At 47.6% G+C, this 24,771-nt stretch overlaps 1 protein-coding gene across 8 annotated transcripts in view; it reads right to left on the reverse strand.

Moving 5' to 3' along the window:
- The window catches only part of ARHGEF33 (Rho guanine nucleotide exchange factor 33), a 139,548-nt gene that overhangs the window by 53,435 nt on the left and 61,342 nt on the right, over nucleotides 1-24,771 (reverse strand). For 6 of the 8 annotated variants that reach the window (XM_075339460.1, XM_075339463.1, XM_075339465.1 and 3 more), the window contains 2 exons: nucleotides 14,666-14,830; nucleotides 2,444-2,565 (listed from right to left, as the gene is read on the reverse strand). In XM_075339460.1, the coding sequence (XP_075195575.1) occupies nucleotides 2,444-2,565; nucleotides 14,666-14,830 (287 nt within the window). The remainder of the gene's footprint in view (nucleotides 1-2,443; nucleotides 2,566-14,665; nucleotides 14,831-24,771) is intronic. The other 2 variants (XM_075339462.1, XM_075339466.1) reach the window with 1 other exon arrangement.

A 24,771-nucleotide genomic window follows, 5' to 3' on the forward strand; every position in this document is an offset into this window, starting at 1 on the left:
GTGGCATCATATGACAAAAACCTCTTATCTCCCCTGTAAATACCCTCCATTAACAAAAGGGGCCCAGGGCACGGAACCAGGCAACGGCCACCAGAGCGACATCCCCGTTTGCAACCGCCCGGAACAGAGTACCCCATATCCCTGGGCGCTACATATCCTCCATAACTTTCTCTGGCATCATAGGTAGGCATCTACCTCTGTCCTATTTTGTATGCAAAAAAAACAGAGGAGGCACCGGACAATAGCGTAGCTTCGCGCTTTAAAATGTTGCAATGCAAGGATTAACTGAAGTAATATTCTATGCCCGAGTGCTGTCACTTCAAATGTAGCAGTGCCGGAATCGTTGTGGGACCTCGTGTGGATTATGACCTGGGTGTTTTGGGGATTAATAAAGGGGTGAAAGAGGGTGTGTTTTTTTGTTTTCAAATAAAGGATTTTTTTCGATGTTTTTGTTTATTTCTTTTCACTAACAGATTAGTAATGGGGGGTCTCATAGACCATAGATACTAATCTAGTGTTTAGTGGCAGCTGTGAGCTGTTATTACCCCTTATTACCCAGATTGCCACCTCACTAGGGTAATTGGGATGAGCCTAGTAAAATTCCAGGATTGTCGCATCTTATGGATGCAACAATCCTGGGTAGCTGCTGGCAGCTATTTTTAGGCTGGGGGTCAAAAACCATGAGCCTCCCCAGTCTAAGAATACCAGCTTCCAGCTGTTAGCTTTATCATGGCTGGGTATCAAAATTGGGGGGAGGACAGCACGATGTTTTTAAAAATTCTTTATTTAAATTAAAAAAAAACAAACAAACAAAAAACAGCATGCGTTTCTTCTTATTTTGATACACAGCCAAGATAACACGTATGGCTGGGGCTGCAGGGTATATAATATGGGGGGATCCTATGCCAATTTATTTATTTTTACATCAATCTAGATGCAGACAGTGCCTCTGATTGAAAGCAGTCAGACACGCTGTCACACAGGGTGGGGGCACTGTATGACTGCAACCAATCAGGGAGACGGGGACTGCCAGTGGGTAAGGGAAGCAGTGCATATCCATGAAGATAATGAGCAGCCCCAGAAGCAGAGTGAGCAGCCCTGGAAGTAATGTACAGCGTGCGAAGACCGGTAAGTATGAAGCACCTGCTTTATTCTTATTTTCTTTGATTTATTTCTTTTTATTACCTGGGTGGCCGGACCCGGATTGCTACCAGGAGTTCCCTGAGAACTCCGGGCCCGGAGTCGGTGCATGGGTTCTTTTGAACCGGCGCGGATCTGGACTTTTACAGTCCGGGTCCGCCACTACTTATCATCACAAACAGTTGACTGTGCTCCAGACTGATGCAAATCTGAAAAAGCAGTTGTGAGAATCAACATGACCAATATTGCCTAAGATCACAGACTCACTAAAGAGAAGCAGCTCCAGACACGACATTAAGGGGGCATTAATTAATTGTTTGACCAAATACAGCAAGGTCATTTTCAAATTCTTAATTTTCTGTGGCCCTCGAATGATGGTAGAAATATCCAATGGCCCCTCACATAAAAAAAAGGTACTCCTCCCCTGCTCTAAATGATGCATTAATGAAAGCTATGGATGTCAGGCAAAACTTCCAGAATCATGTTTGACCCATTGTATGGTTGGTATTAAAGGGAACATGTCATCTGATTTATGATGCCAAACCATGGGTAGCATGAACCAGAGCTTGGCTGTACAGTTGTAGTCAGGTATATTTTTAACTGGAATGCTAAGGTGTTTCAGAGCGGATAAACTGTAGATATCTTGCTGAGGACCACAACTAGAGAGGAGACCCACACTGGAGAGAAGCAAGACAGCTGAAGAGAAGCAACACAGCTGGAGAGGAGACTAGTGTGGCTCCCCTACTGTCAAGCTGTGGGAAAAACTGTCAAGTGGCGGAGCCAGATTAGTCTCACTGGATTTTAAACTTATGATTTCACTGAAAAGTCGGAGAGTTTCACAGAAAAATATACTTGGTTGAAATAGTGCAACCAGGTTTCATCCATGCCGCCTGCGGTTTGGGCAGCATGGATGTGATGACAGGTTCCCTTTAACTTATGTAGTTCTAGCAAAACTTTTTTTTTGTTAAATAGCTTTATGGGGAAAAAATAAGAATGATAATTAGATCAGTAGCAGTCCCCACCCCCACCAGAAAGACAAGAAACCAAAGGCTCTGTGAATAACTTCTAATTAGAGGAGGGTGACCTGATTCTTAATATCAGGAACAATACAGGTTTTTATAATTAGTTTAAGAATACCCACAGGATTTGTGACATCCAGAATTCTACTCTTATAATCCCATATGTTTTAATTTTTGTTTTCTGGTATTTTCACTTTTAAGCTATACACATACATAGAAATGAAAGGGAGCAAATAATATGGTATATTATATACAGTTTCAAAATGTGGCTAATAGCCACTCACTTATTCTTCATTTTCCGGGATTCCCTCCTTTTTTCTTGTTGCAATTGTTCGATCTTCTGTTGCATCTCTTCCTGCTTAGCGATGATAGCGTGAATCATTGCCATAGCCGCGTTCACCTCTTCCTATATAATTATCAATAGAGGGAATATAACTGTTTGATGGTGGTAATGATGACTGATAATAATGATGTACATAACTAGAAAAAATACTAATAAAATGTACCGAAACACTGAGGAGACTTGTTAGTTTAGTGTTAAAGGGGTGGGCCACTACTTTTTTATTGATGGCTTATCTCAAGGATAGGCCATTAATATCTGATTGGTGAAAATACAGCACGCCAATCTGTTACTCGTGGAGGTCGGTCCAGAAGTTCTTAGATGTTGACACTACACAGTAACTCCATCATTTCTCTAGTAGCTGAGGCAGAGTACTACAGTCCCTGACAGAAGATCTGTCCCTTATCCATGTTATGTAAATAAAAGCTTATAACCTGACTTTAAATTCATCCATTGGTTTTATAAATTACCCTTTTGAAAGCTGAAACCCTCCCAAATTTGGTTTAGGTTATGAAAATAAAGTTGCTGCGAAGCTGAAATATTGATCATTTAATGAACACAGAAAGGTCAGATTTTAGCAAGACAAAAGTTTTGTCGCCTTGTCATATAATGCACCCAATCCTAGTTTACATCCTGACCTGTGCTCACTAAATGATCGGTTAATTAATGGGTGTATATAAAAAGAAACCCAGCACCCCAGACCTTCAGTTGAACTGCAACTTGACCTCTGACAACATGCCAAAAATCCACCCTGCGACCAAAGCCTTGATTATCAAGAGGCTGAAGACCAGATCCACTGCAGAGGTGGCTGGCACCTTTAATGTGTCTCAGCATCAAGTACAAAGAATTAAAAAAAGATTTGAAGAGACTGGAGATGTTTTCGACAAGCCCAGGTCCAACAGACCCCGCAAGACAACTGCTCAGGAGGAACGTTTGTTGGTTAGAAAATCCAAAGCCAGCCCCTCTTCCTCCGCAGCAGAGCTCCAACAGGCCTGGTCACCTCAAGTACCTGCGTCAACTAGAACAGTTTGTAGGATTATGTCTCGAAATGGTCTCCATGGTTGAATCAGTGCCCAGAAGCCAACACTAAACAAAAGGCAATTAAAATAACTGTGTGGCATTTGCCAAGTCCCACAGCCTGCTAAACAGATGGATGGTGAAAAAGTGGCAGAAGGTGGATTTCTCTGATGAATCTTCAGTTGAATTACACCATAGCTGCCGCAAATACTGCAGGAGACCTACAGGAGCCTGTATGGATCCAAAATACACCCAGAAAACAGTTACGTTTTCATGGTGGAAAGATCATGGTCTGGGGTTACATTCAGTAAGGGGGTGTGCAAAACTTTTGCAAGGTGGAATGCAATATCAACAGCCTAAAATATCAAGAAGTATTAGCTACCTCTTTCATTCCCAATCATAAAAGGGGTCGAATTCTGCAGCAGGATGGTGCTCCATCTCATAAATCCATCTCTACAACAAAGTTCCTCCTGGCAAAGAAGATCAAGGTGCTCAAGGACTGGCCAGCCCAGTCACCCACACATGAACATCATTGAGCATGTTTGGGGTAGGATGAAAGAGGAAGCTTGGAAGACAAACCCAAAGAATCTAGATGAACTCTGGGAGGCATGTAAGACTGCATTCTTTGCTATTCCTTATGACTTCATCAATAAATTGTATGAATCATTGTTGGACCAGTCCTTCAAGCTCATGGAAGTCACACAAAATATTAAATATGGCTCTAATAGCACCACAACTTCATTCACCAATGTTATGCAACATATCTTTGCATTAGAAGTTAATTATTTGTTTGAATTTCGCATTACTTTCTGTGGACGACAAAACTTTTGTCTTGCCAAAATCTGACCTTTCTGTGTTGATTAAATGATCAATATTTCAGCAACTTTATTTTCATAACCTAAACCAAATTTGGGAGGGTTTCAGCTTTCAAAAGAGTAATTTAAAAAAACAATGGATGAATTTAAAGTCAGGTTATAAGCTTTTATTTACATAATATGGATAAGCGAAAGAACTTCTGTCAGGTACTGTACACATCCCCCCCTTATATGGACCAGTAGCATCTATGAACTGTTGTCTGCTGGTAACAAATGATCGGCGGGGCTTACAGGTGTTGCACCCTATCGATCAGATATTTATGACCTATCCTAAGGTTAGGCCATCAATAAAAAATTAGTGGTCAACTTCTTTAAGGTATTACAGTATATAGTTAAAAAGATTTTTTATCTTTTTTTTTTTTAAATACCCCGTTAAAGATATGAGAGGTACAATAATAATAGAAGGGTCTCCATAATTTATCCAAGACACAGCAACTTTCTTTAGAGGCCTCAGCACATTAATGCATTACATTGGCCCATTGATTTCAATGGACACCATGCAATGCATCTGTCACAATGACATTGGGATAGCGGGGAACCGGGTCCCTTAAGCTGTCCCTCAAGCTAGGCTCTATGCTATCCCCATTTACAGGAATACACCTAATGGTGGAGATACCTGAGTCTCCTTCTTGACTCTGCTCCTGACCAGTTCTGATCTGATTCCCCTTCCCTCCAGGGAGGGATGGGACAGAAGTGTGTTGAAAACCACAGAATAGACAGACGGGGAACCCAAAACCCATTTACAAGACAAAAATTAAAGACTAGGAGGAAAACAAAAGCAGGAAGGAAGCAACAAGACTATTGCTGGCATGGGTAGAAGATACCATCCAGGTTAAATACAAGGGGAGAAGATGTGATTGGCTTCCCCACCCCATGTGATCAAAGGAACCTAACAAGCAGATTAGCACAGATTAACTTCTGCTAGCCTGTTTATGAATCAGCACACAGCGGGTGGACTTCCAAGTCTGTCTGTGTTGATCCCAGACAGCAAAGAAACAAAATCGGGCAAAGTGTCGGAATCTGCAATGTGAACAGAGCCTGACATTGCCATGACAGTTGGTTAAGTTTATGCAAAACTCCATGTGACAGCTTAATTTCTACTGTAGAGGCACTGCTGACATGTCCCTATATAGACTGGGGGGTTTAGAAGGGGGTGCCCTGTGATCAGCTTACCTTTTGAGCTTATAGTGAAAACAAATTCTAAAAAAAAACAGATGGCTCAATTAATACACAAAAGCATTAAATTGCAACTTCACTCTTATTAAGCTGCCTTTCCCACTCAGGAATATTCGGAGAACCTCTCCATTCACAATTGATTCTAGCATTGATGATACAATAGAAATACTTTGTTAAAGGGATCCTGACATGTCCAGAAATGTTGTTGACTCGCCCACCCCAGGGCTATGGGACACCCGGTGCCGGACCGGACTAGTCCGTGGATCGTCAGTGGTGGCGGGGCCCGACTCCGTGACCCTGGTGGGTGTCAATTAATATGCTTCAGTGGGGGTGATTAAAGTTTGTATTTTTCGTGACGCCACCTGTGGTTTGCGACTATTAAGCCGCCGCTGCTGTATGGGGCCTCCGGGGTGATGGAATGGCAGCAATGGTGGTACTGCTTCCCACAGGTGGAGCGGTGCCCCGGGGCACAGTTGGTGCTCGTAAGAGTCTATGGTGTGATGGAAGTCTATGCAGGCGACAGTAACTGAGACAACACCAGAGGGTGCAATTCTAAGGTCTTTACTCACATTTCCGGGGCTGCAGCACACTGGTGCCTTTAGGCGGCTGGAACCCACTGTCAGGGACCCCCGCCGATCCTGGGTAGATCCTGGAATGAAAGCCGGTACCCCCTTCTAAAGTGTCTCTGTCTTCAGCTGTCTCCTTAAGCCTTGCCGTTGTAGGATGAACCTGGCTCGGCCTCCACTACAGCCTCCGGGCCGGGGGCTCGCCTGTCGGTGATTTACCCCCTTTCTAGAGGTTCTGCTGTGGCTGTGGCCCGGGGAGCTTGCAGCTTTCCCTGGACCTCGGTTTTTACTGTTGGAGATGATTTTTCACTCCTCCGGTTTCTAGGGACCATCCCCTGTTTGCAGCTTGATCCCTCCACCGATGTTCCTGTGGAACAGGCCACAAGCTCAAAAGCTATCTGTGGCCCTGGAATCCCTTCTTTTCTCTGCTTGGTGTCACCTGGACCCAGGGCCGGCGCCAGCACCCGGCAAACCCGGTCAAATGCCGGGGCCCTGAGCTGCCGGAGGGGCCCACTCGCGGGGGCAGGAGTGGCGCACCGCTACTTAGGGGGGCCCGGTGGCCGCGCTGTCACCGCCCCCCGCCGAGGATCGCGCTTTCAATTGCATCGGCATCGCAGGTGCCGATACAATTGAGAGCAATGATGAGAGAGGGAGCGGCGCGCTCTCTCTCTTATCATTCTCCCCGCTGTGACTGTCGGCGTTCTTCTGACAGCTCTGCAGCAAGCGCGGTGACGTCATCACTGCGCGCCTGCAGAGAGGACAGAGCGAGCGACAGCAATGGACGATGCGCCGAGGAGACCGGATCAGCGGGGGAACGAGGAGAAGTGAGCCGCCCCTCTACTGACACTGGGCTCCCCTAACTCACAGGCCGGCCACTACACAGCGGCACTAGTACACATAGGGGCCCGGCAGCCGCTCTGCGTCTATGTGTAGTGCTGCTGTGTAGTGGCCGACCTGTGAGTCAGGGGAGCCCAGTGTCAGTAGAGGGGCCCCTGACCTGGAGAGGCCACCAGCCATGTCTGAGCTGCAGGAGAGCTCCTGACCTGCACAGCAGACGGAATCTCCATCCTGCAGGACCTGCGATGATGTCACGCCCATGTGACTGTGTGGGAGGAGACACAGGATGCCGGGCAGAAAGCAAGATACTGAATCCTGAAGGAGATTTGGACACATGATGACTGGTAATAAGAAAAGAGGGGACATGAGGGGGAGGGGGGCTGCAGGGTGAGGGGCATATGAGGGCTGCAGACTGACAGAAGGATGTGAAGGGGTGCAGAGTGTTTGAGAGGGGTAAGTTGGGGTACAGGCAGGGTGAGATATGTGAGCAGGGTGTGTGAGATATGGGGGTGTATTGTGTGTGATATGGGGGGTGCAGGCTGTATGGGAAGCAGGGTATGTGACATATGGGGGTGTAGTGTGTGAGATCTGGGGGGTGCAGGCTGTATGGGAAGCAGTGTGTGTGTGTGGGATATGGGGGGTGCAGGCCGTATGGGGAGCAGTGTGTGTGTGTGTGTGATATGGGGGGTGCAGGCTGTATGGGAAGCAGGGTGTGAGAGATATGGGGGTGTAGGCTGTATGGGAAGCAGGGTGTGTGAGATATGGGGGTGTAGTGTGTGTGATATGGGGGTGCAGGCTGTATGGGGAGCAGGGTATGCGACATATGGGGGTGTAGTGTGTGGGATATGGGGGGTGCAGGCTGTATGGGGAGCAGTGTGTGTGTGTGATATGGGGGGTGCAGGCTGTATGGGAAGCAGGGTATGTGACATATGGGGGTGTAGTGTGTGAGATCTGGGGGGTTCAGGCTGTATGGGAAGCAGTGTGTGTGTGGGATATGGGGGGTGCAGGCTGTATGGGGAGCAGTGTGTGTGTGTGTGTGTGATATGGGGGGTGCAGGCTGTATGGGAAGCAGGGTGTGAGAGATATGGGGGTGTACTGTGTGTGATATGGGGGTGCAGGCTGTATGGGAAGCAGGGTGTGTGAGATATGGGGATGTAGTGTGTGTGATATGGGGGTGCAGGGTGTGTGACATATGGGGGCAGGGGCGTAACTACCGCAGTCGCAGGGGTCGGAAGGAGAAGAGAGGTACTTGTTTTTTATTTTGCTGGCTGCATGACACATGGAGGCCTGGAGGGGCCTGGCTGCATGATACATGGAGGTCTATGGGACTGCATAATAAACATGAAGGACACCTTATACATGGACTAGGGGTGCATTATACATGGAGGAGTATGGGGCTGCATAATACAATATGATGATTTATGGCGCTACATTATAATACATATAGCACTATGGGGGCTACATTATAATAAATGGAGAAATATGGAGGCTACCTTACACATGGACACACATGGGTGTGCGTTATAAAACATGGAGGACTGTGGTGCAGTATAATATATGGAGTACTATGGGGTGAATTATAATACATGGAGAACTATGGGGGTGCATTATAATATATGACGGGTTATGTGGGACCCTTTATATTATACGGAAGGCTATGTGGGGGCCATTATAGTATTTGGAGATCTATATATAAGGAGGACAAAGATACAAGCAGGGGATGGGAATGTTTTGTGCTGAGAGAAAAAGGCTCTTTCCCTCAGCACCCAGCTTTCCCATGGTCTGCTATACATCTCTCAGCACCCAGCTTTCCCATGCTCTGCTATACATCTCTCAGCACCCAGCTTTACTCTGTTATGGGAAAGCTGGGTGCTGAGGGAAAGATGGATATCAGAACATGAGAAAGCTGGGTACTGATAGAGGGATTTCAGATCATGGGAAACCTGGGTGCTGAGGGTAATAGCCAAGTGTCAGCATCATTATCCTGTACCCCGAGTGTCAGTGTCATTATCCCGCACCCTAAGTGTCGGTGTAGGTGGAGGGGGGCCCCGGTCCAAATTTTGCACCAGGGCCCATCAAACTCTAGTTACGCCACTGAGTATTAATCACTGTATTCTACATGAGGGTGCCTACTGCTATCTGGCTCTGCACTGTGCTATATACAGGCTATGCTATATACAAGCTGTATGCTACATGAGGGTGCCTACTGCTATCTGGCTCTGCACTGTGCTATATACAGGCTATGCTATATACAAGCTGTATGCTACATGAGGGTGCCTAATGCTATCTGGCTCTGCACTGTGCTGTCTGGGTCTGCACTGTACTATATAGGTCTGTGTACTACATGAGGATACCTAATGCTATCTGGCTCTGCACTGTGTTATATAGGTGCTGTGTACTACATGAGGGTGCCTAATGCTATCTGGCTCTGCACTGTGGTATTTAGGGGCTGTGTACTACATGAGGGTGCCTATTGCTATCTGGGTCTGCATTGTGCTATATGTGTGCTGTATACTACATGAAGGTGCCTAATGCTATCTGGGTCTGCATTGTGCTATATGGGGGCTGCATAGTGCATACGGGGGCTACATAATACTATATGGAGGACAATGGGGGCTTCATAACACAATATGGGGGCTGCATACTACTATACCCCCAGAGTTGTATGTCCCCTCCACCCAGGTGCTGTATGTCCCCCCCCCCCACCCCAGAGCTGTATACACCCAGAGCTGCATGTCAACCCCCCACCTCACAGCTGCCCCCCCCACCTCAGTCACTGCCCTCCTCTAGAGCTGTATACCCCTTTCCTCAGTAATATGTATTCCCCCCAGTAATGTGTTTGTCCCCAGCCTCTCTTGTGATGTATATACTGCAGTGTTAGTGTGCCCTATGTGCGGCCATGTCTGTTAGACAAGCCGGGAGGTGAATGAGGCTGTTGCCGGCTTCCCAATATTAGAAATATATATACAGGATAAATATATAAAAATAATGTGTGTGTGTGTGTGTGTGTATGATGTGTAACTATCTGGCAGTGTATATGACTGTGTCTAGATTTATGTCTATTTATGTGTTTTTGTGAATTTCTCTTTAAATAAGTATGTGTACGTATGCCTGTATGTGTATGTATCTGTGCATGTCTGTGTGTGGATGGGGCCCACTGAGACTCTTTCGCCCAGGGCCCACAAAAACCTGGAGCCGGCCCTGCCTGGACCCTCTGAGTCCCAGGATCTTCACCAGGAAGCGTCTCTTTCTTTCTTTGCTCCTGTCTGACTAGAGCTCTATCCTCAGCTCCCTTCGCTGCCTCCCGCAGCCTCTCTCTCTCCTACTACTCACTACACTAGACTCCCTTTCTCTGTCTGTCATCTGGTGGCTCCTCCCACCTCCCCAGTTGCTAAGCTGTACCCTATAGGAGCAGGGATGAGTCTTACGGCCCCTCCCAGCATGCAGCATGGGAGGGTTGCTGCCACTGTCCCTGGTCCCAGTGTGTACCTAACGATGGGTGTAGTGTAGATTTGCCTGAGTACCGCCGTTCACTCCTTATCTTACCCAGAATGTGACATCACACCGCTGGCTGGGGTGCAATGTTCCTGTGGCGACGGAAGCCTCAGGGGCGCCACATTTTCACCTGTAGATATACTGGTAATCTACAGGTAAATAGCAAATAAATCATGTTAGGCAGAAGTACTGAAAGAGCGGCTACAGGGAGAAAACAAAGTTATATTCTCTCTGCAGCTATTTGATTTCAGTCATGGTAGAGGTGCTCGGATGCAGTAACAGTCATCGCTCTCTACACAGGGATTGCACAGTAACCCCTCCCTCTACATCTAGCCTGATAACTTGCTCCTTGCACTGCTCTAATGACTGGAAACTAGAAGCAGCAGGGAAAATAAAACTTAATTTTCTCATAGAAAATACTGCTCCACTATATACCGTAATTACCTGAACATTATGCATACAGTTAGGTCCAGAAATATTTGGACAGTGACACAATTTTCGCGAGTTGGGCTCTGCATGCCACCACATTGGATTTGAAATGAAACCTCTACAACAGAATTCAAGTGCAGATTGTAACGTTTAATTTGAAGGTTTGAACACAAATATCTGATAGAAATTGTAGGAATTGTACACATTTCTTTACAAACACTCCACATTTTAGGAGGTCAAAAGTAATTGGACAAATAAACCAAACCCAAACAAAATATTTTTATTTTCAAAATTTTGTTGCGAATCCTTTGGATGCAATCATTGCCTTAAGTCTGGAACCCATGGACATCACCAAACGCTGGGTTTCCTCCTTCTTAATGCTTTGCCAGGCCTTTACAGCCGCAGCCTTCAGGTCTTGCTTGTTTGTGGGTCTTTCCGTCTTAAGTCTGGATTTGAGCAAGTGAAATGCATGCTCAATTGGGTTAAGATCTGGTGATTGACTTGGCCATTGCAGAATGTTCCACTTTTTTGCACTCATGAACTCCTGGATAGCTTTGGCTGTATGCTTGGGGCCATTGTCCATCTGTACTATGAAGCGCCGTCCGATCAACTTTGCGGCATTTGGCTGAATCTGGGCTGAAAGTATATCCCGGTACACTTCAGAATTCATCCGGCTACTCTTGTCTGCTGTTATGTCATCAATAAACACAAGTGACCCAGTGCCATTGAAAGCCATGCATGCCCATGCCATCACGTTGCCTCCACCATGTTTTACAGAGGATGTGGTGTGCCTTGGATCATGTGCCGTTCCCTTTCTTCTCCAAACTTTTTTCTTCCCATCATTCTGGTACAGGTTGATCTTTGTCTCATCTGTCCATAGAATACTTTTCCAGAACTGAGCTGGCTTCATGAGGTGTTTCTCAGCAAATTTAACTCTGGTCTGTCTATTTTTGGAATTGATGAATGGTTTGCATCTAGATGTGAACCCTTTGTATTTACTTTCATGGAGTCTTCTCTTTACTGTTGACTTAGAGACAGATACACCTACTTCACTGAGAGTGTTCTGGACTTCAGTTGATGTTGTGAACGGGTTCTTCTTCACCAAAGAAAGTATGCGGCGATCATCCACCACTGTTGTCATCCGTGAACGCCTAGGCCTTTTTGAGTTCCCAAGCTCACCAGTCAATTCCTTTTTTCTCAGAATGTACCCGACTGTTGATTTTGCTACTCCAAGCATGTCTGCTATCTCTCTGATGGATTTTTTCTTTTTTTTCAGCCTCAGGATGTTCTGCTTCACCTCAATTGAGAGTTCCTTAGACTGCATGTTGTCTGGTCACAGCAACAGCTTCCAAATGCAAAACCACACACCTGTAATCAACCCCAGACCTTTTAACTACTTCATTGATTACAGGTTAACGAGGGAGACGCCTTCAGAGTTAATTGCAGCCCTTAGAGTCCCTTGTCCAATTACTTTTGGTCCCTTGAAAAAGAGGAGGCTATGCATTACAGAGCTATGATTCCTAAACCCTTTCTCCGATTTGGATGTGAAAACTCTTATATTGCAGCTGGGAGTGTGCACTTTCAGCCCATATTATATATATAATTGTATTTCTGAACATGTTTTTGTAAACAGCTAAAATAACAAAACTTGTGTCACTGTCCAAATATTTCTGGCCCTGACTGTACCTTCAAATTACCAGTATATCTACAGGTAAATAATATTTATGGAAGTGATAGGTTCCTTTGATTCTTTATGAGTGAGAATTAGAAATACCAAAGAATTATATTACAAAATTACTCAACTATAAATTTCATACCTATAGGTCCTATTGCCTTTCACACAGGCGTGATTTCTCCTGTGCTTATAGTATTTCACTTTGAGTGATGAGTGGCACAGTGGAAGTGGCAACTAAACTAAGCTTTCAAACTAAGTGGCTACTATCATGTTTCCCTGGAAATAAGGCCTACCTCGAAAATAAGCCCTAGCAGGTATTTTCAGCCTTTTTGGAATATGCTTAAAATATAAGCCCTACTCCAAAAATAAGCGTTAGTTGCAGTTCAATAATGAAGTGTCCATGCAGCTAAAAAAAAAAATTAAAGAATAGAGCAGGACACTTCATTAAAGAAAGTAGACACCCCCAAAAGAAAGGAGACAGACTCAAAAGAGAGAAGAAAGCCCCAAACAAAAAAAAGACAGACCAGAAAGAGAGAGGACAGCCTCAAAAGATAGCAGACAGCCCCCCCCCCCTTTAAAAAAAAAAATCGTCCTCACCTGACCCCGAATAACTACAGCTGGCAAATACCGACAGCGGATGGGCTCTCCCACAGTGATCTATGTCGCTGTTGGGTACCCTGTTGTTCCACTCACACACACACACAGGTTGGGTCCAGTATCCCTCTCACAAACACACATCGGGTCCCAGTATCCCTTAGCTCTCACACATTGGGTCTCAATATCACTCCGCTCTTCTAACACACACACACACGCTTCCGATCGCAGTACCACTCCGCTCTCACTAACTCTACGAGAGTGATACTGCTTCCGGCCAGTAGAGAGAGAAAGTGCTGTGGAACGCAGGGTGACCTGGCAGCGATGCAGATGTCTGGTGTCTGGTCAGTGCGATTCTCCTCGGGAAGGTGTCTGCCTTCTTTTGGGGTTTAATGAAGCCATGTTTCCACAAAAATAAGACCTACTTCAAAAATAAGCCCTAGTATAAGACACTTTCTTTTTTCAGGGAAACACAGTACCTATACAGTGTGTCCACCCATATCCTGTCCACCGCCATTAACTTGAGAACGGCGGCAGCTATAGGCATAAAAGTGGTGTCTAGGTATAGTAAAGTAGCCATGCACTACGCAATGAAACCACCTATATCGCCACCTGGTGGAAAACAATGGAGTTAGCATTTTTATCTCGATAACAGAACGAGATAGAGAAAAAAAGTGAATTACAAAGTTGTAGGGCATCATCAATTCAATACGAATTGACACCTTGCATACAGAAATGCTATGATTAGAATGTGTAAAACCCACAAGGCTGCAGACGTGAAGCGATACTTCATGGAGACCTTCCTACAAGTCATTGGGTATGGTGGGTGCGTGGAGTGGCCTCCACGCTCACCTGACCTAACCCCATTGGACTTCTTTCTGTGAGGTCACATCAAACAGCAGGTGTATGTGACCCCTCTACCAACATTGCAGGAATTACGACGACATATCACAGATGCTTGTGCAAAAGTGTCACCTACCATATTGCACAACGTGCAGCAAGATACAGTATGCTGTCCAGAGTCCAGATGTGCATTGCAGCTGACGGTGGCCACTTTGAGCATCAAAGTTAAATGAGCGTCATATGCGTGACCAGCATTCAATGTTTTGGGGGGGGGGTCATGGGTTTCATATCATAGCATTTCTGTATGCAATGTGTCGCTTCGTATTGAATTGATGATGCCCTACAACTTTGTAATTCATTTTTTTTCTCTATCTCGTTTCGTTTTCGAGATAAAAATACTAACTCCGTTGTTTTCCACCAGGTGGCGCTATAGGTGGTTTCATTGCGTAGCGCATGGCTGCTTTACTATACCTAGACACCACTTCTATGCCTATAGCTGCCGCCGTTCTCAAGTTAATGGCGGTGGACAGGATATGGGTGGACACACTGTATATGAAGTGAAGAGATCTTATGTTCCCCTTGCTGGGTATGCACAATAATAAAAAATATATCACATAGTTCCAAACTCCATAGTCTTTAGATCCAATTGACATCGATACCTTCAGGTTGTTAAGGGAATTTTTCAACTCTGTAACCTTCTCTTCCATGGTACAGCGACAGCTCTTGACTTTCTCCTCCAAGGCATATTCACCATGTTGAATTCGGGACAATTCCTGCATAGCCTCTGTAAAGCCCGTCTTAAGTTCAGATGCCAAAATCTGCAACTAATAAATATTTTCAAAACAAAATACAGAAATTCTTTGCTTCATATTTATCCGCTTTCTTAGTTTTTAACAGTTCAGTACTGATTTCTTTCTATATGAACAACTTACTTAAGACATCAAAGGGCTTTTCCATCACATAAAGTGGCATATTTCTAGGATATGCAATCACTTTATGTTAAATCTCTTTTTTATTGAAAAATTAAGGTTGGTTACAATAAGCAGGGCTGCAGACCAAGGCACCCCCAAATAGAGACAAAACAAAATAAAAACAAGAATGCAATGAAACATGAAAGGCTTTGCATGGTTGTAGCCATATACAGTTTGTTACAATAAAGAACATTTAAGAACATTTATATCATTCTGTCTTGAACCATTATAAAAGTATAAAATCCATAAACTATACCATAAACAGCAAAGATTTACCATTCATACCATAGAGGCACATAATGGTCAGTCGAAGGAAAAGAAATAAAGAGAGAAAGAAAGAGGGAAGTAGACCAAGTGAATGATGACGGGGAAAAGGATCATGGGGAAGGGCAAGAAAGGGCCGGGAATAACTAGCAGGAAAAATCTAGGTAGAGTCTCAACTCGCCCCAAAGAGGGACCTGAAGTCCGGAGAATCCAAAAAAATGACCCAGGGACTCCAGATCTTAACCCCTTAACGACCGCGGGCCGTAAAATTACGTCCTAAATGACATAATCTTACTGCCCGCGGTCCTCCGGCGGCAGCATGCCGCGATCGGCACACATCTCAGCTGATTTTCACAGCTGAGATGTGTGCCTGCTAGGCACGAGCAGAATCGTTATCTGCTCGTGCCGATTAACCCCTTATATGGCGCTGTCAATACATGACAGCGCCATTATAAGCGCAATCGCGGTAAAGTTTTACTTACCGCCGAAACCGGAAGTCACGTGACGCGATCACGTGACTCCCGATAGTTGTCATGGTAGTACAGGGTCATGTGATGACTCCTGTACTACACATGAATTGGTTTCACTTTCGCTGTGCCCGGGGCACAGCAAAAGAGAAAGACAGCGTATCTGCTGTTTACAGCCTTCCAGCTGTGATCAGCAGATACTGCAGAGCGATCGGAATGCTGATCGCAATAGCCCCCTAGGGGGACTAGTAAAATAAAAAAAAAAGTAAAAAAATAAGTTTTAAAAAATTAAAAAAAAACAAAAAAACCTAAAAGTTCAAATCACCCCCCATTCGCCCCATTGAAAATTAAAGGGTTAAAAAAATAAAAAAATATACACACATTTGGTATCGCCGCGTTCAGAAACGCCCGATCTATCAAAATATAAAATCAATTAATCTGATCAGTAAACGGCGTAGCGGCAAAAAAATTCCAAACGCCAAAACGACGTTTTTTTTGTCGCCACAACTTTTGCGCAAAATGGAATAAGAGGCGATCAAAACGTAGCATCTGCGCAAAAATGGTACCGTTAAAAACGTCAGCTCGAGACGCAAAAAATAAGCCGTCACGGAATATGGCGTAAAACGTGCGCCACTTTTTTCGGACAAACTTCCGATTTTTTTTAACCCCTTATATAAAAGTAAACCTATACATGTTTGGTGTCTATGAACTCGCACTGACCTGAGGCATCACACCCACACATCAGTTTTACCATATAGTGAACACAGTGAATAAAATATCTCAAAAACCATAGTGCTATCGCACTTTTTTTGCAATTTTTCAGCATTTGGAATTTTTTTTGCCATTTTCTAGTACACAATATGGTAAAACTGATGGTTTCATTTAAAAGTACAGCTCGTTCCGCAAAAAATGAGCCCTCACATGACCATATTGACTGAAAAATAAAAAAGTTACGTCTCTCAGAAAAAGAATGGCGAAAAAAAAAAACGGAAAGCGAAAAATCGGCCGGTCGTGAAAGGGTTAATACATTTTTCAGTAGCGTCCTGAATTTCAGCAGTGAGACTCTCCATTCTGTAAAGGGAGGCCATCTCCTCAAGCCACTCATCCAAGGCGGGGGCACGGGTGGACCTCCAGTGTCTGGGGATCACGGCTCGGGCAGCCGCTAGGCAAAACCGCAATAGTCCCATTTTCTGAGATTTAACAGACCCCGGTAGGATAGATAAGAGAGCGATTTGTGGAGAACCAGAGAGGGCCTCCCCACTAATGCTATTGTATGCCGAGAAGACCCCACTCCAAAAAGGCTTAATGAGGCTACAGCTCCACCAAATATGCAACATATCCCCCCTCTCGTGATTACACCGCCAACATCTGTCTGACACTGAAAGGAAGATTGCGTGTAGGGCATGAGGGCAGCGGTACCAGTGGGTGAGAATTTTATAACCCTTTTCCTGGACCGAACAAGCCCTAGAAAATTTGTGAGTGAAAAGAAAAGGAGTCCTCCATTCCTCAACCCGGATAGTCACGCCCAAGTCTCTACTCCATCCCCCCACAAATTTGAGCTCGTCCACATCCCCCTTCTGGATCAAAAGGTTATAGATAAGGGACAGGGTATGTCCCGGAGCCTCTTCCAAAAGAAAGAGCTTTTCAAACGAGGAGGGGGGGGGCAGCATAAAGTGCCTCCCGGCCTGATCCGGTCAAGAAAGACCTGCCTGATCTGGAAGTATTCAAACCAGGGTATGGCCCCTCCCAAGGCAGAGGCAGAGAGCAAGTCGTATGTGGGCAATGGGGATCCCTGAAGTATGTGAAAGAAGCGCATGTCCCCGCTCCTCCTCCGGCACAGGAAAACATTGGCCCCAACTGCCGGGGCAAAATCTGGGTTTGAAAAGATAGGGGAGAGGGGACCACGCCCCCTGGACAGATGACCCCTTTTGGTTTCTAAATCCCACGTCCTCAATGTCGCCCTCAAGAGATCAGCCTCAGAGAGAGGCTGGCTCCTGGAGCCCGAGCTAATCCAAGGGAGGTAACGCAAGGGGATCTCGTGATCCATTTCTTCTAGGCTTACCCACTGCTTTGTGGCCCCATGATATTGCCAATCTAGTAATCGCATCAGTAGAGCCGCTTTATGATAGAGTTTAAGGTTGGGCAATCCAGCCCTCCCCGGCTTTTAAGTCTGCAAAGGGTAGTGAAGCCTATCCTCGGGTGCTTACCTCCCCACACGAAGCGCGTGATAACTGACTGCAGGGTGGAGAAAAAGGCTGCAGGGGGAACCAAGGGGGACCGTCTGGAACAAGTACAAAAAGCGAGGCAAAACGTCCATTTTGATAACATTTATTCGTCCAAACCAGGATAATCTTTTACTATTGTATGAGGTAAGATCCTTTCTTGTCTTGTTGAGAAGGGGAAGGTAGTTAAGCTGATATAGTTTTGAGAGATCCATGGGGACTGATATCCCTAAGTAAGTAATGGCATAGTCCTGCCACTTGAAGGGGAAATTTTTCTTGATATGATCCACCTCAGCATCAGGGAGAGATATGTTTAATGCCTCGGATTTGGAGTAATTGACCTTAAAGTTGCCGAGGTGACTGAATTTTTCAAACTGTTGAATAAGTGAGGGGAAGGCGAGGCTGTGAAATGAACAGAAGTAGATCATCTGCGTAAAGAGCTGCCTTGCATTCCCCACCCCCCACCCCTATCCCGTGGATACTGGAATTGTTTCTGATGGCCACGGCAAGGTGTTCCATAACCAGGACATAAAGTAGGGGGAGAAAGGGGGCACCCCTGACGTGTACCATTATGTATTGCAATTGGTGATGAGACGAACCCATTGACTTTGACCCTGGCAGAGGGATACCTATAAAGGGAAGAGACCCTTTCAATAAATTTGTCTCCCAGTCCCACCTGCCGCAGAGAGGCCATCACAAACTCCCAGCTGACTCTATCAAAGGCCTTCTCTGCATCAATGCAAAAATTTTGATGTCAGCATTGATGAGGGAGATGGGTCTGTAGTTAGAGACAGATGAATGATCCTTCCCCGGTTTGGGTAGAACAAATGTGCTTCTAGGGACTGGGCGACAAAGGGGGAGTCTCCAGATACAGAGCCAAAAACCCTCGTGAGGAAAGGGACAATTTGGTCACCAAATATCTTATAAAATTTGGAGGTAAATCCGTCCGGACCCGGACTCTTACCATTCGGGGTGGCTTTAATTATGGCGAGGATCTCTTCTGTGGAAAAGTCCTCTTCCAAGGCTACCACATCCCTTTCAGAGATCCGAGGGAGTGCAGTTTGCTGCACATATTCGTTAACTTTACGCTGGAAAGATTGTTGTGACGGAATATCTCTAAACTGCCCCTTCAAATTATAGAGGTCATCATAGAATGAACGAAACAGGTTTGCAATTTGGATGGGATTTTGGGTCTGGGCCCCCCCGGTCTGGATTTTTGGAACATGGCCAATAGCATTTCTGGGGTGCAGAAAACGAGCCAAGGCTCTCCCACACTTGTCTGAATGCTCATATAAATATCGACTTAACTTGGCCCTTTGTCTCCTGTACCTTTGATCGAGAAGGTCCCTCAGCCCCTCCCTAGCCTTTGTGAGGTCCGCATAAACCGTGGTGGAAAGGGATTGCTTGTGTGCGGCTTCCAAAGAGGCAATCTGCTGTAGGAGCTCTATGATAAGGGAAGACCTCTCCTTCTTCAATCTAGAGCCGTGTTTAATTAATAAACCTCGAACTACACACTTTAGCGCCTCCCATTGTGTCGGAAGAGGAGTCGGGCCTCTGGCATGATTTTCCAAGAATTCAGATATGTGGCTCCGTATTTCACTACAGCACAATTGATCATTAAGCAAATTTTCATTGAGGCGCCAAGTCCATGGGCGCTGTGAGCTATTTGGAGGAGTGAAGTGAGCAAAGATCGGGGAGTGATCGGAGAGGGAAAGGTTCCCAATAGACGCTGCAACCTGCCACGTCAGGACATGTTGGCTCAGGAGGATCATGCCGAAGCGGCTATATGATGAATGGGCTGGGGAGTAGTAGGAGTAATCTTTTGTGGTGGAGTATAGGGCACGCCATACATCCACCAACTGCATATTTTGAATGTCACGTTTAAGGGCCTTAAGTTTTCTGCGTGGTATAAAATGACGCCCTGACGAGGTGTCTATGTCTGGGTCCAGTGTGAGGTTAAAGTCTCCACCAGCTACTAACACGCCCTCAGAAAATTCAGCCAGACGGGACAGAATAGAGGCGCAGGCCCGAGAGGGATCCCTGTTGGGGAGATACCAGTTGGCAATTGTATATACGGTGGAGCCAATGCATAATTTCAGAAAAAGAAACCTACCGGTCGGGCAAGGAATCCACAATCGTGCGGGTCAAAGACCTGTGAAGGGTATTAGAGACCCCCCCAGACCTGGAAGCCGGGTTGGGGCTGTGGAACCAGGAGGTGTAGTTCCTGTCCTTCAGTGCAGGGAGATGGCCTTCCTTGAAGTGAGTCTCCTGCAATATAAGTATGTGGATCCGTTTTTTGTGCATTTCAAATAAAATTTGCGATCTCTTCCGAGGCGAGTTGAGACCCCTGGTGTTGTAAGAGGCAACATTAATCTGCGCCATTGCTCCACAATATGAGGTATTTAGTCTAGGGACGGGGGAGGCAAGGAGGGTGTGAGAGAGAAAACAGGGATGAGAGAGGAAGGGGAGGGAGGTAGGATTGAAAGGAGGAAGAGAGAGCAGGAAACAAACAAAGGGAAAGAAGGAAGGATTAGAGGTTAAATGAGAGGAGGATCGAGGAGGTAGAGATAGAGTAGAACACTAAAAAGATGTGGATTAATGGGCTCAGTCCACTAGCTGGGATAAAGAAGTTAAACGTCCTAAAGACGTTGGACCCCTGTGGGGGGCTAGGCTTTCTACCAAGGGGAGAGGGGCCCCCTTGCTGCCCTGGATTAAGGTGTTCAATACAGAAGTGAAAGCCCACTAGCCATGGCCCAGAAGCAGAATTGAGAGAGAAAGCATAGAGAAAGGGAGAATCAGGAGAAAGATATCTTGTCAAGCTTCGAATCTGGGTCCCCAAGTTTATGGGCCAGAGGGACCTCAAGGTGGACTCCCCGGGCTCATACTGCAGAAGAGTCTCCACACACCAGCAGAGCATACAGCCTAAAAGAAAAAGTTAATCGACATCAGTGAAAAGCAGGCAAATGTAGAACGCCACAACCTCAATTGGCAAAACTGTAAAATGAAAAGTCCCTGAGATAGAACCCCCCCCCCCCCCCCCAAAAAAACTCAGGAAAACAACCAGATTTATACGGAACCGAGAAGCAGGGATTCTTTTGACGAAAGTTCATCTATCTCATTGACGGCGGTCTCTGATGCAATCACTTTATGATCAATGGCGGTTAAACCTCTAGAACCATCACCCCTTCCAATTTTTTTTTCAGTAGCATGGCCAATGAACTTGTGCAAGAAAAAAATAGTGACAGGGACGTAGCACTAAACCACGAATGCATCCCCCTTCATTCTCAGAATTTGAGTAAATCCTAGTAATATGCCTTCACTTTCTTTATAAGATACGAAACAGTTCACTAGTGACCAACAAGATATTCATCAATTAAACAATATGCGTCACTATTTTTGCAGTGAAAATACATGAAAACATGACAGATCGCTGAGTGACTTTAGATCTGCTCACATCTGGCACAGTGTTGTTGTGAAAAGAACCTGGACATTTAGGACTAAAATATTGATGCCTCATCCCTAGGACTCCAGATGGCTATCAGATGCCTGGAGATTCCGTGGTGTTCCAGGAAGCACAATGTCCGCTGCATTGTTTGCCAGGCGCACAGTGTCTGTGTCTGGTAATGCAGATCACTGCATCTCAGTCTCAATTACATGAATGGGACAGGACAATAATATTGTAGCACCAAGCAACGCTTTTAGTTTCTTTGATTTTCTGGCAAAGGTCATAGAAGTGTTTAAGTATTATTTTACCATCAGTTTCTATGGAACACTTCATATTGGGCGATTGAGATAGCCAGAGGTGAGAGGTGTAGCAGTAAAGTGACAGGGTCAAATGATCAACAAAGAATCGGTAAGGCGCAAATGTAAAAAAAAAAAAGAAATTAAACTTAGAAAAACCCTTAAATTAAAGTAGAATTCGTCACCAGTTTTTTTTCTACCCTATTTCAGACCAGCATGATGTAGGGGCAGTGGCCCTGATCACAGCGATGTGTCCCTTACTGAGCTGCTTGTGTCGCGGCCCGGGGCAGCTGGGCTACTCGGATCCGGACGGTCTGTGACTCGAGGGGTACCGGATCCGGGGGCACCGTCAACAAGATTTAAATGAAAAATAACAATAAAAATAAAATAAAAGTCCGACTACGCCACTCGCGGTTTGCGGCCAGGGATGGTAGGGCCCCCGCTGCTGGTTCCCACTGTGGATGATGGATGGGGCAGCGTGGATGGTGGAACCCTCCGCGAGCATGGCTTCTCCCCAGGGGTAGGTGAACTGTTAACGTGGAGGCGCAGTGCAATGAAGCAGTCCAGACAGAGAGTGTAGTTTGATGGTTTTTACTCACTGGATTTACACCCAGGGCCGTATTTGCCACTAGGCACCCGTGGTCCCGTGCCTAGGGCGGCACGTTGTGGGGGGCGGCACTTTCTGGCAGCAAAAAAAAAAAAAAATTTTTATAAATTTTTTTTTTTTTTTTTTTACATCCCCGCCCCCCGTCCCTCCCTCCATTACACTCGGCTGTGTTCCGGGGGGGGGGGGGGGGGGAGAAGAGGCGCACTTCTGCTGTCTATTTAAATACATGGCATAGTGAGCTGACTAACCCCGGAAGTTCCATGGCCTGCACTTCCGGGGTCAGAGGCGCGCGGGCGCGACAATCAGCTGACTGCCCCGTGCTGCAGCGTCCAATGCTGCAGATGACACACGCCACAGAGGAGGACGCGTCTGCAGCTGGAGCAAGCCAGAAGAGGAGCCAGCCAGAGCGGGGCGGCGGGCACCGGAGCAGGTAAGGCAGAGGCAGAGCCTAGAATGTATGGGCTCCTTATAGGTTAGTTGATGATCGTTGCAAATTGCGATGCCTCTTTTTGTCCACTGTAATCATGCAAGGGGAGGCTGGGAAGAGAGAGAGGCTGGGGGGAGGCTGGGAAGAGAGAGAGGCTGGGGTGAGGCTGGGAAGAGAGAGAGGCTGGGGGGAGGCTGGGAAGAGAGAGAGAGAGGCTGAGGCTGGGAAGAGAGAGAGGCTGAGGGGAGGCTGGGAAGAGAGAGAGAGAGGCTGAGGCTGGGAAGAGAGAGAGGCTGAGGGGAGGCTGGGAAGAGAGAGAGAGGCTGAGGCTGGGAAGAGAGAGAGACTGAGACTGGGGGGAGGCTGGGAAGAGAGAGGCTGAGGCTGGGGGGAGGCTGGGAAGAGAGAGAGGCTGAGGCTGGGGGGAGGCTGGGAAGAGAAAGAGGCTGAGGCTGGGGGGAGGCTGGGAAGACAGAGAGGCTGAGGCTGGGAAGACAGAGAGGCTGAGGCTGGGAAGACAGAGAGGCTGAGGCTGGGAAGAGAGAGAGAGGCTGAGGCTGGGAAGACAGAGAGGCTTAGGCTGGGGGGAGGCTGGGAAGAGAGAGAGGCTGAGGCTGGGAAGAGAGGCTGAGGCTGGGGGGAGAGAGGCTGAGGCTGGGGGTAGGCTGGGGGGAGAGAGAGGCTAAGGCTGGGGGGAGAGAGGCTGGGGGGAGAGAGAGGCTGAGGCTGGGGGGAGAGAGAGGCTGAAGCTGGGGGGGAGGCTGGGAGAAGAGAGGCTGATTCTGGGGGAGTCTGGGAGGGTGAGGCTTGGAGGAGGGAAGCTGATGCTGAGGGAGACTTGGAGGAGGGAGGCTGAGGCTGGGGGAGGTTGGAAGGAGGGAGGCTGAGGCTGGGGGAGGTTGGAAGGAGGGAGGCTGAGGCTGGGGGAGGCTGGGAGGAGGGAGGCTGAGGCTGGGGGAGGCTGATGCTGGGGGAGGCTGGGAGGAGAGAGGCTGATGCTGGGGGAGGCTGGGAGGGGGAAGGTGAGGCTTGGAGGAGGGAGGCTGATGCTGAGGGAGGCTGGGAGGAGGGAGGCTGATGCTGGGGGAAGCTGGGAGGGTGAGGCTTGGAGGAGGGAAGCTGATGCTGAGGGAGGCTTGGAGGAGGGAGGCTGATGCTGAGGGAGGAGGGAGGCTGATGCTGAGGGAGGCTGATGCTGGGGGAGGCTGGGAGGAGGAAGGCTGATGCTGGGGGAGGCTGGGAGGAGGGAGGCTGATGCTGGGGGAGGCTGGGAGGAGGGAAGCTGATGCTGAGGGAGGCTTGGAGGAGGGAGGCTGATGCTGAGGGAGGAGGGAGGCTGATGCTGAGGGAGGCTGATGCTGGGGGAGGCTGGGAGGAGGGAGGCTGATGCTGGGGGAGGCTGGGAGGAGGGAGGCTGATGCTGGGGGAGGCTGGGAGGAGGGAGGCTGATGCTTGGGGAGGTTGGGAGGAGGGAGGCTGAGGCTGGGGGAGGCTGGGAGGAGGGAGGCTGAAGCTGGGGGAGGCTGGGAGGAGGGAGGCTGAGGCTGGGGGAGGCTGGGAGGAGAGAGGCTGATGCTGGGTGTGGGAAGGTGAGGCTTGGAGGAGGGAGGCTGGGAGGAGGAAGGCTGATGCTGGGGGAGGCTGGGAGGAGGAAGGCTGATGCTGGGGGAGGCTGGGAGGAGGGAGGCTGATGCTGGGGGAGGCTGGGCGGAGGGAGGCTGATGCTGGGGGAGGCTGGGAGGAGGGAGGCTGATGCTTGGGGAGGTTGGGAGGAGGGAGGCTGAAGCTGGGGGAGGCTGGGAGGAGGGAGGCTGGGGGAGGCTGAGGCTGGGGGAGGCTGGGAGGCTGAGGCTGGGGGAGGCTGGGAGGAGGGAGGCTGAGGCTGGGGAGGCTGGGAGGAGGGAGGCTGAGGCTGGGAGGGGGAAGGTGAGGCTTGGAGGAGGGAGGCTGATGCTGGGGGAGGCTGGGAGGAGGAAGGCTGATGCTGGGGGAGGCTGGGAGGAGGGAGGCTGATGCTGGGGGAGGCTGGGAGGAGGGAGGCTGATGCTGGGGGAGGCTGGGAGGAG

This window comes from Anomaloglossus baeobatrachus, chromosome 3 (assembly GCF_048569485.1).
Source record: "Anomaloglossus baeobatrachus isolate aAnoBae1 chromosome 3, aAnoBae1.hap1, whole genome shotgun sequence".
Taxonomy (NCBI): Eukaryota; Metazoa; Chordata; class Amphibia; order Anura; family Aromobatidae; genus Anomaloglossus; species Anomaloglossus baeobatrachus.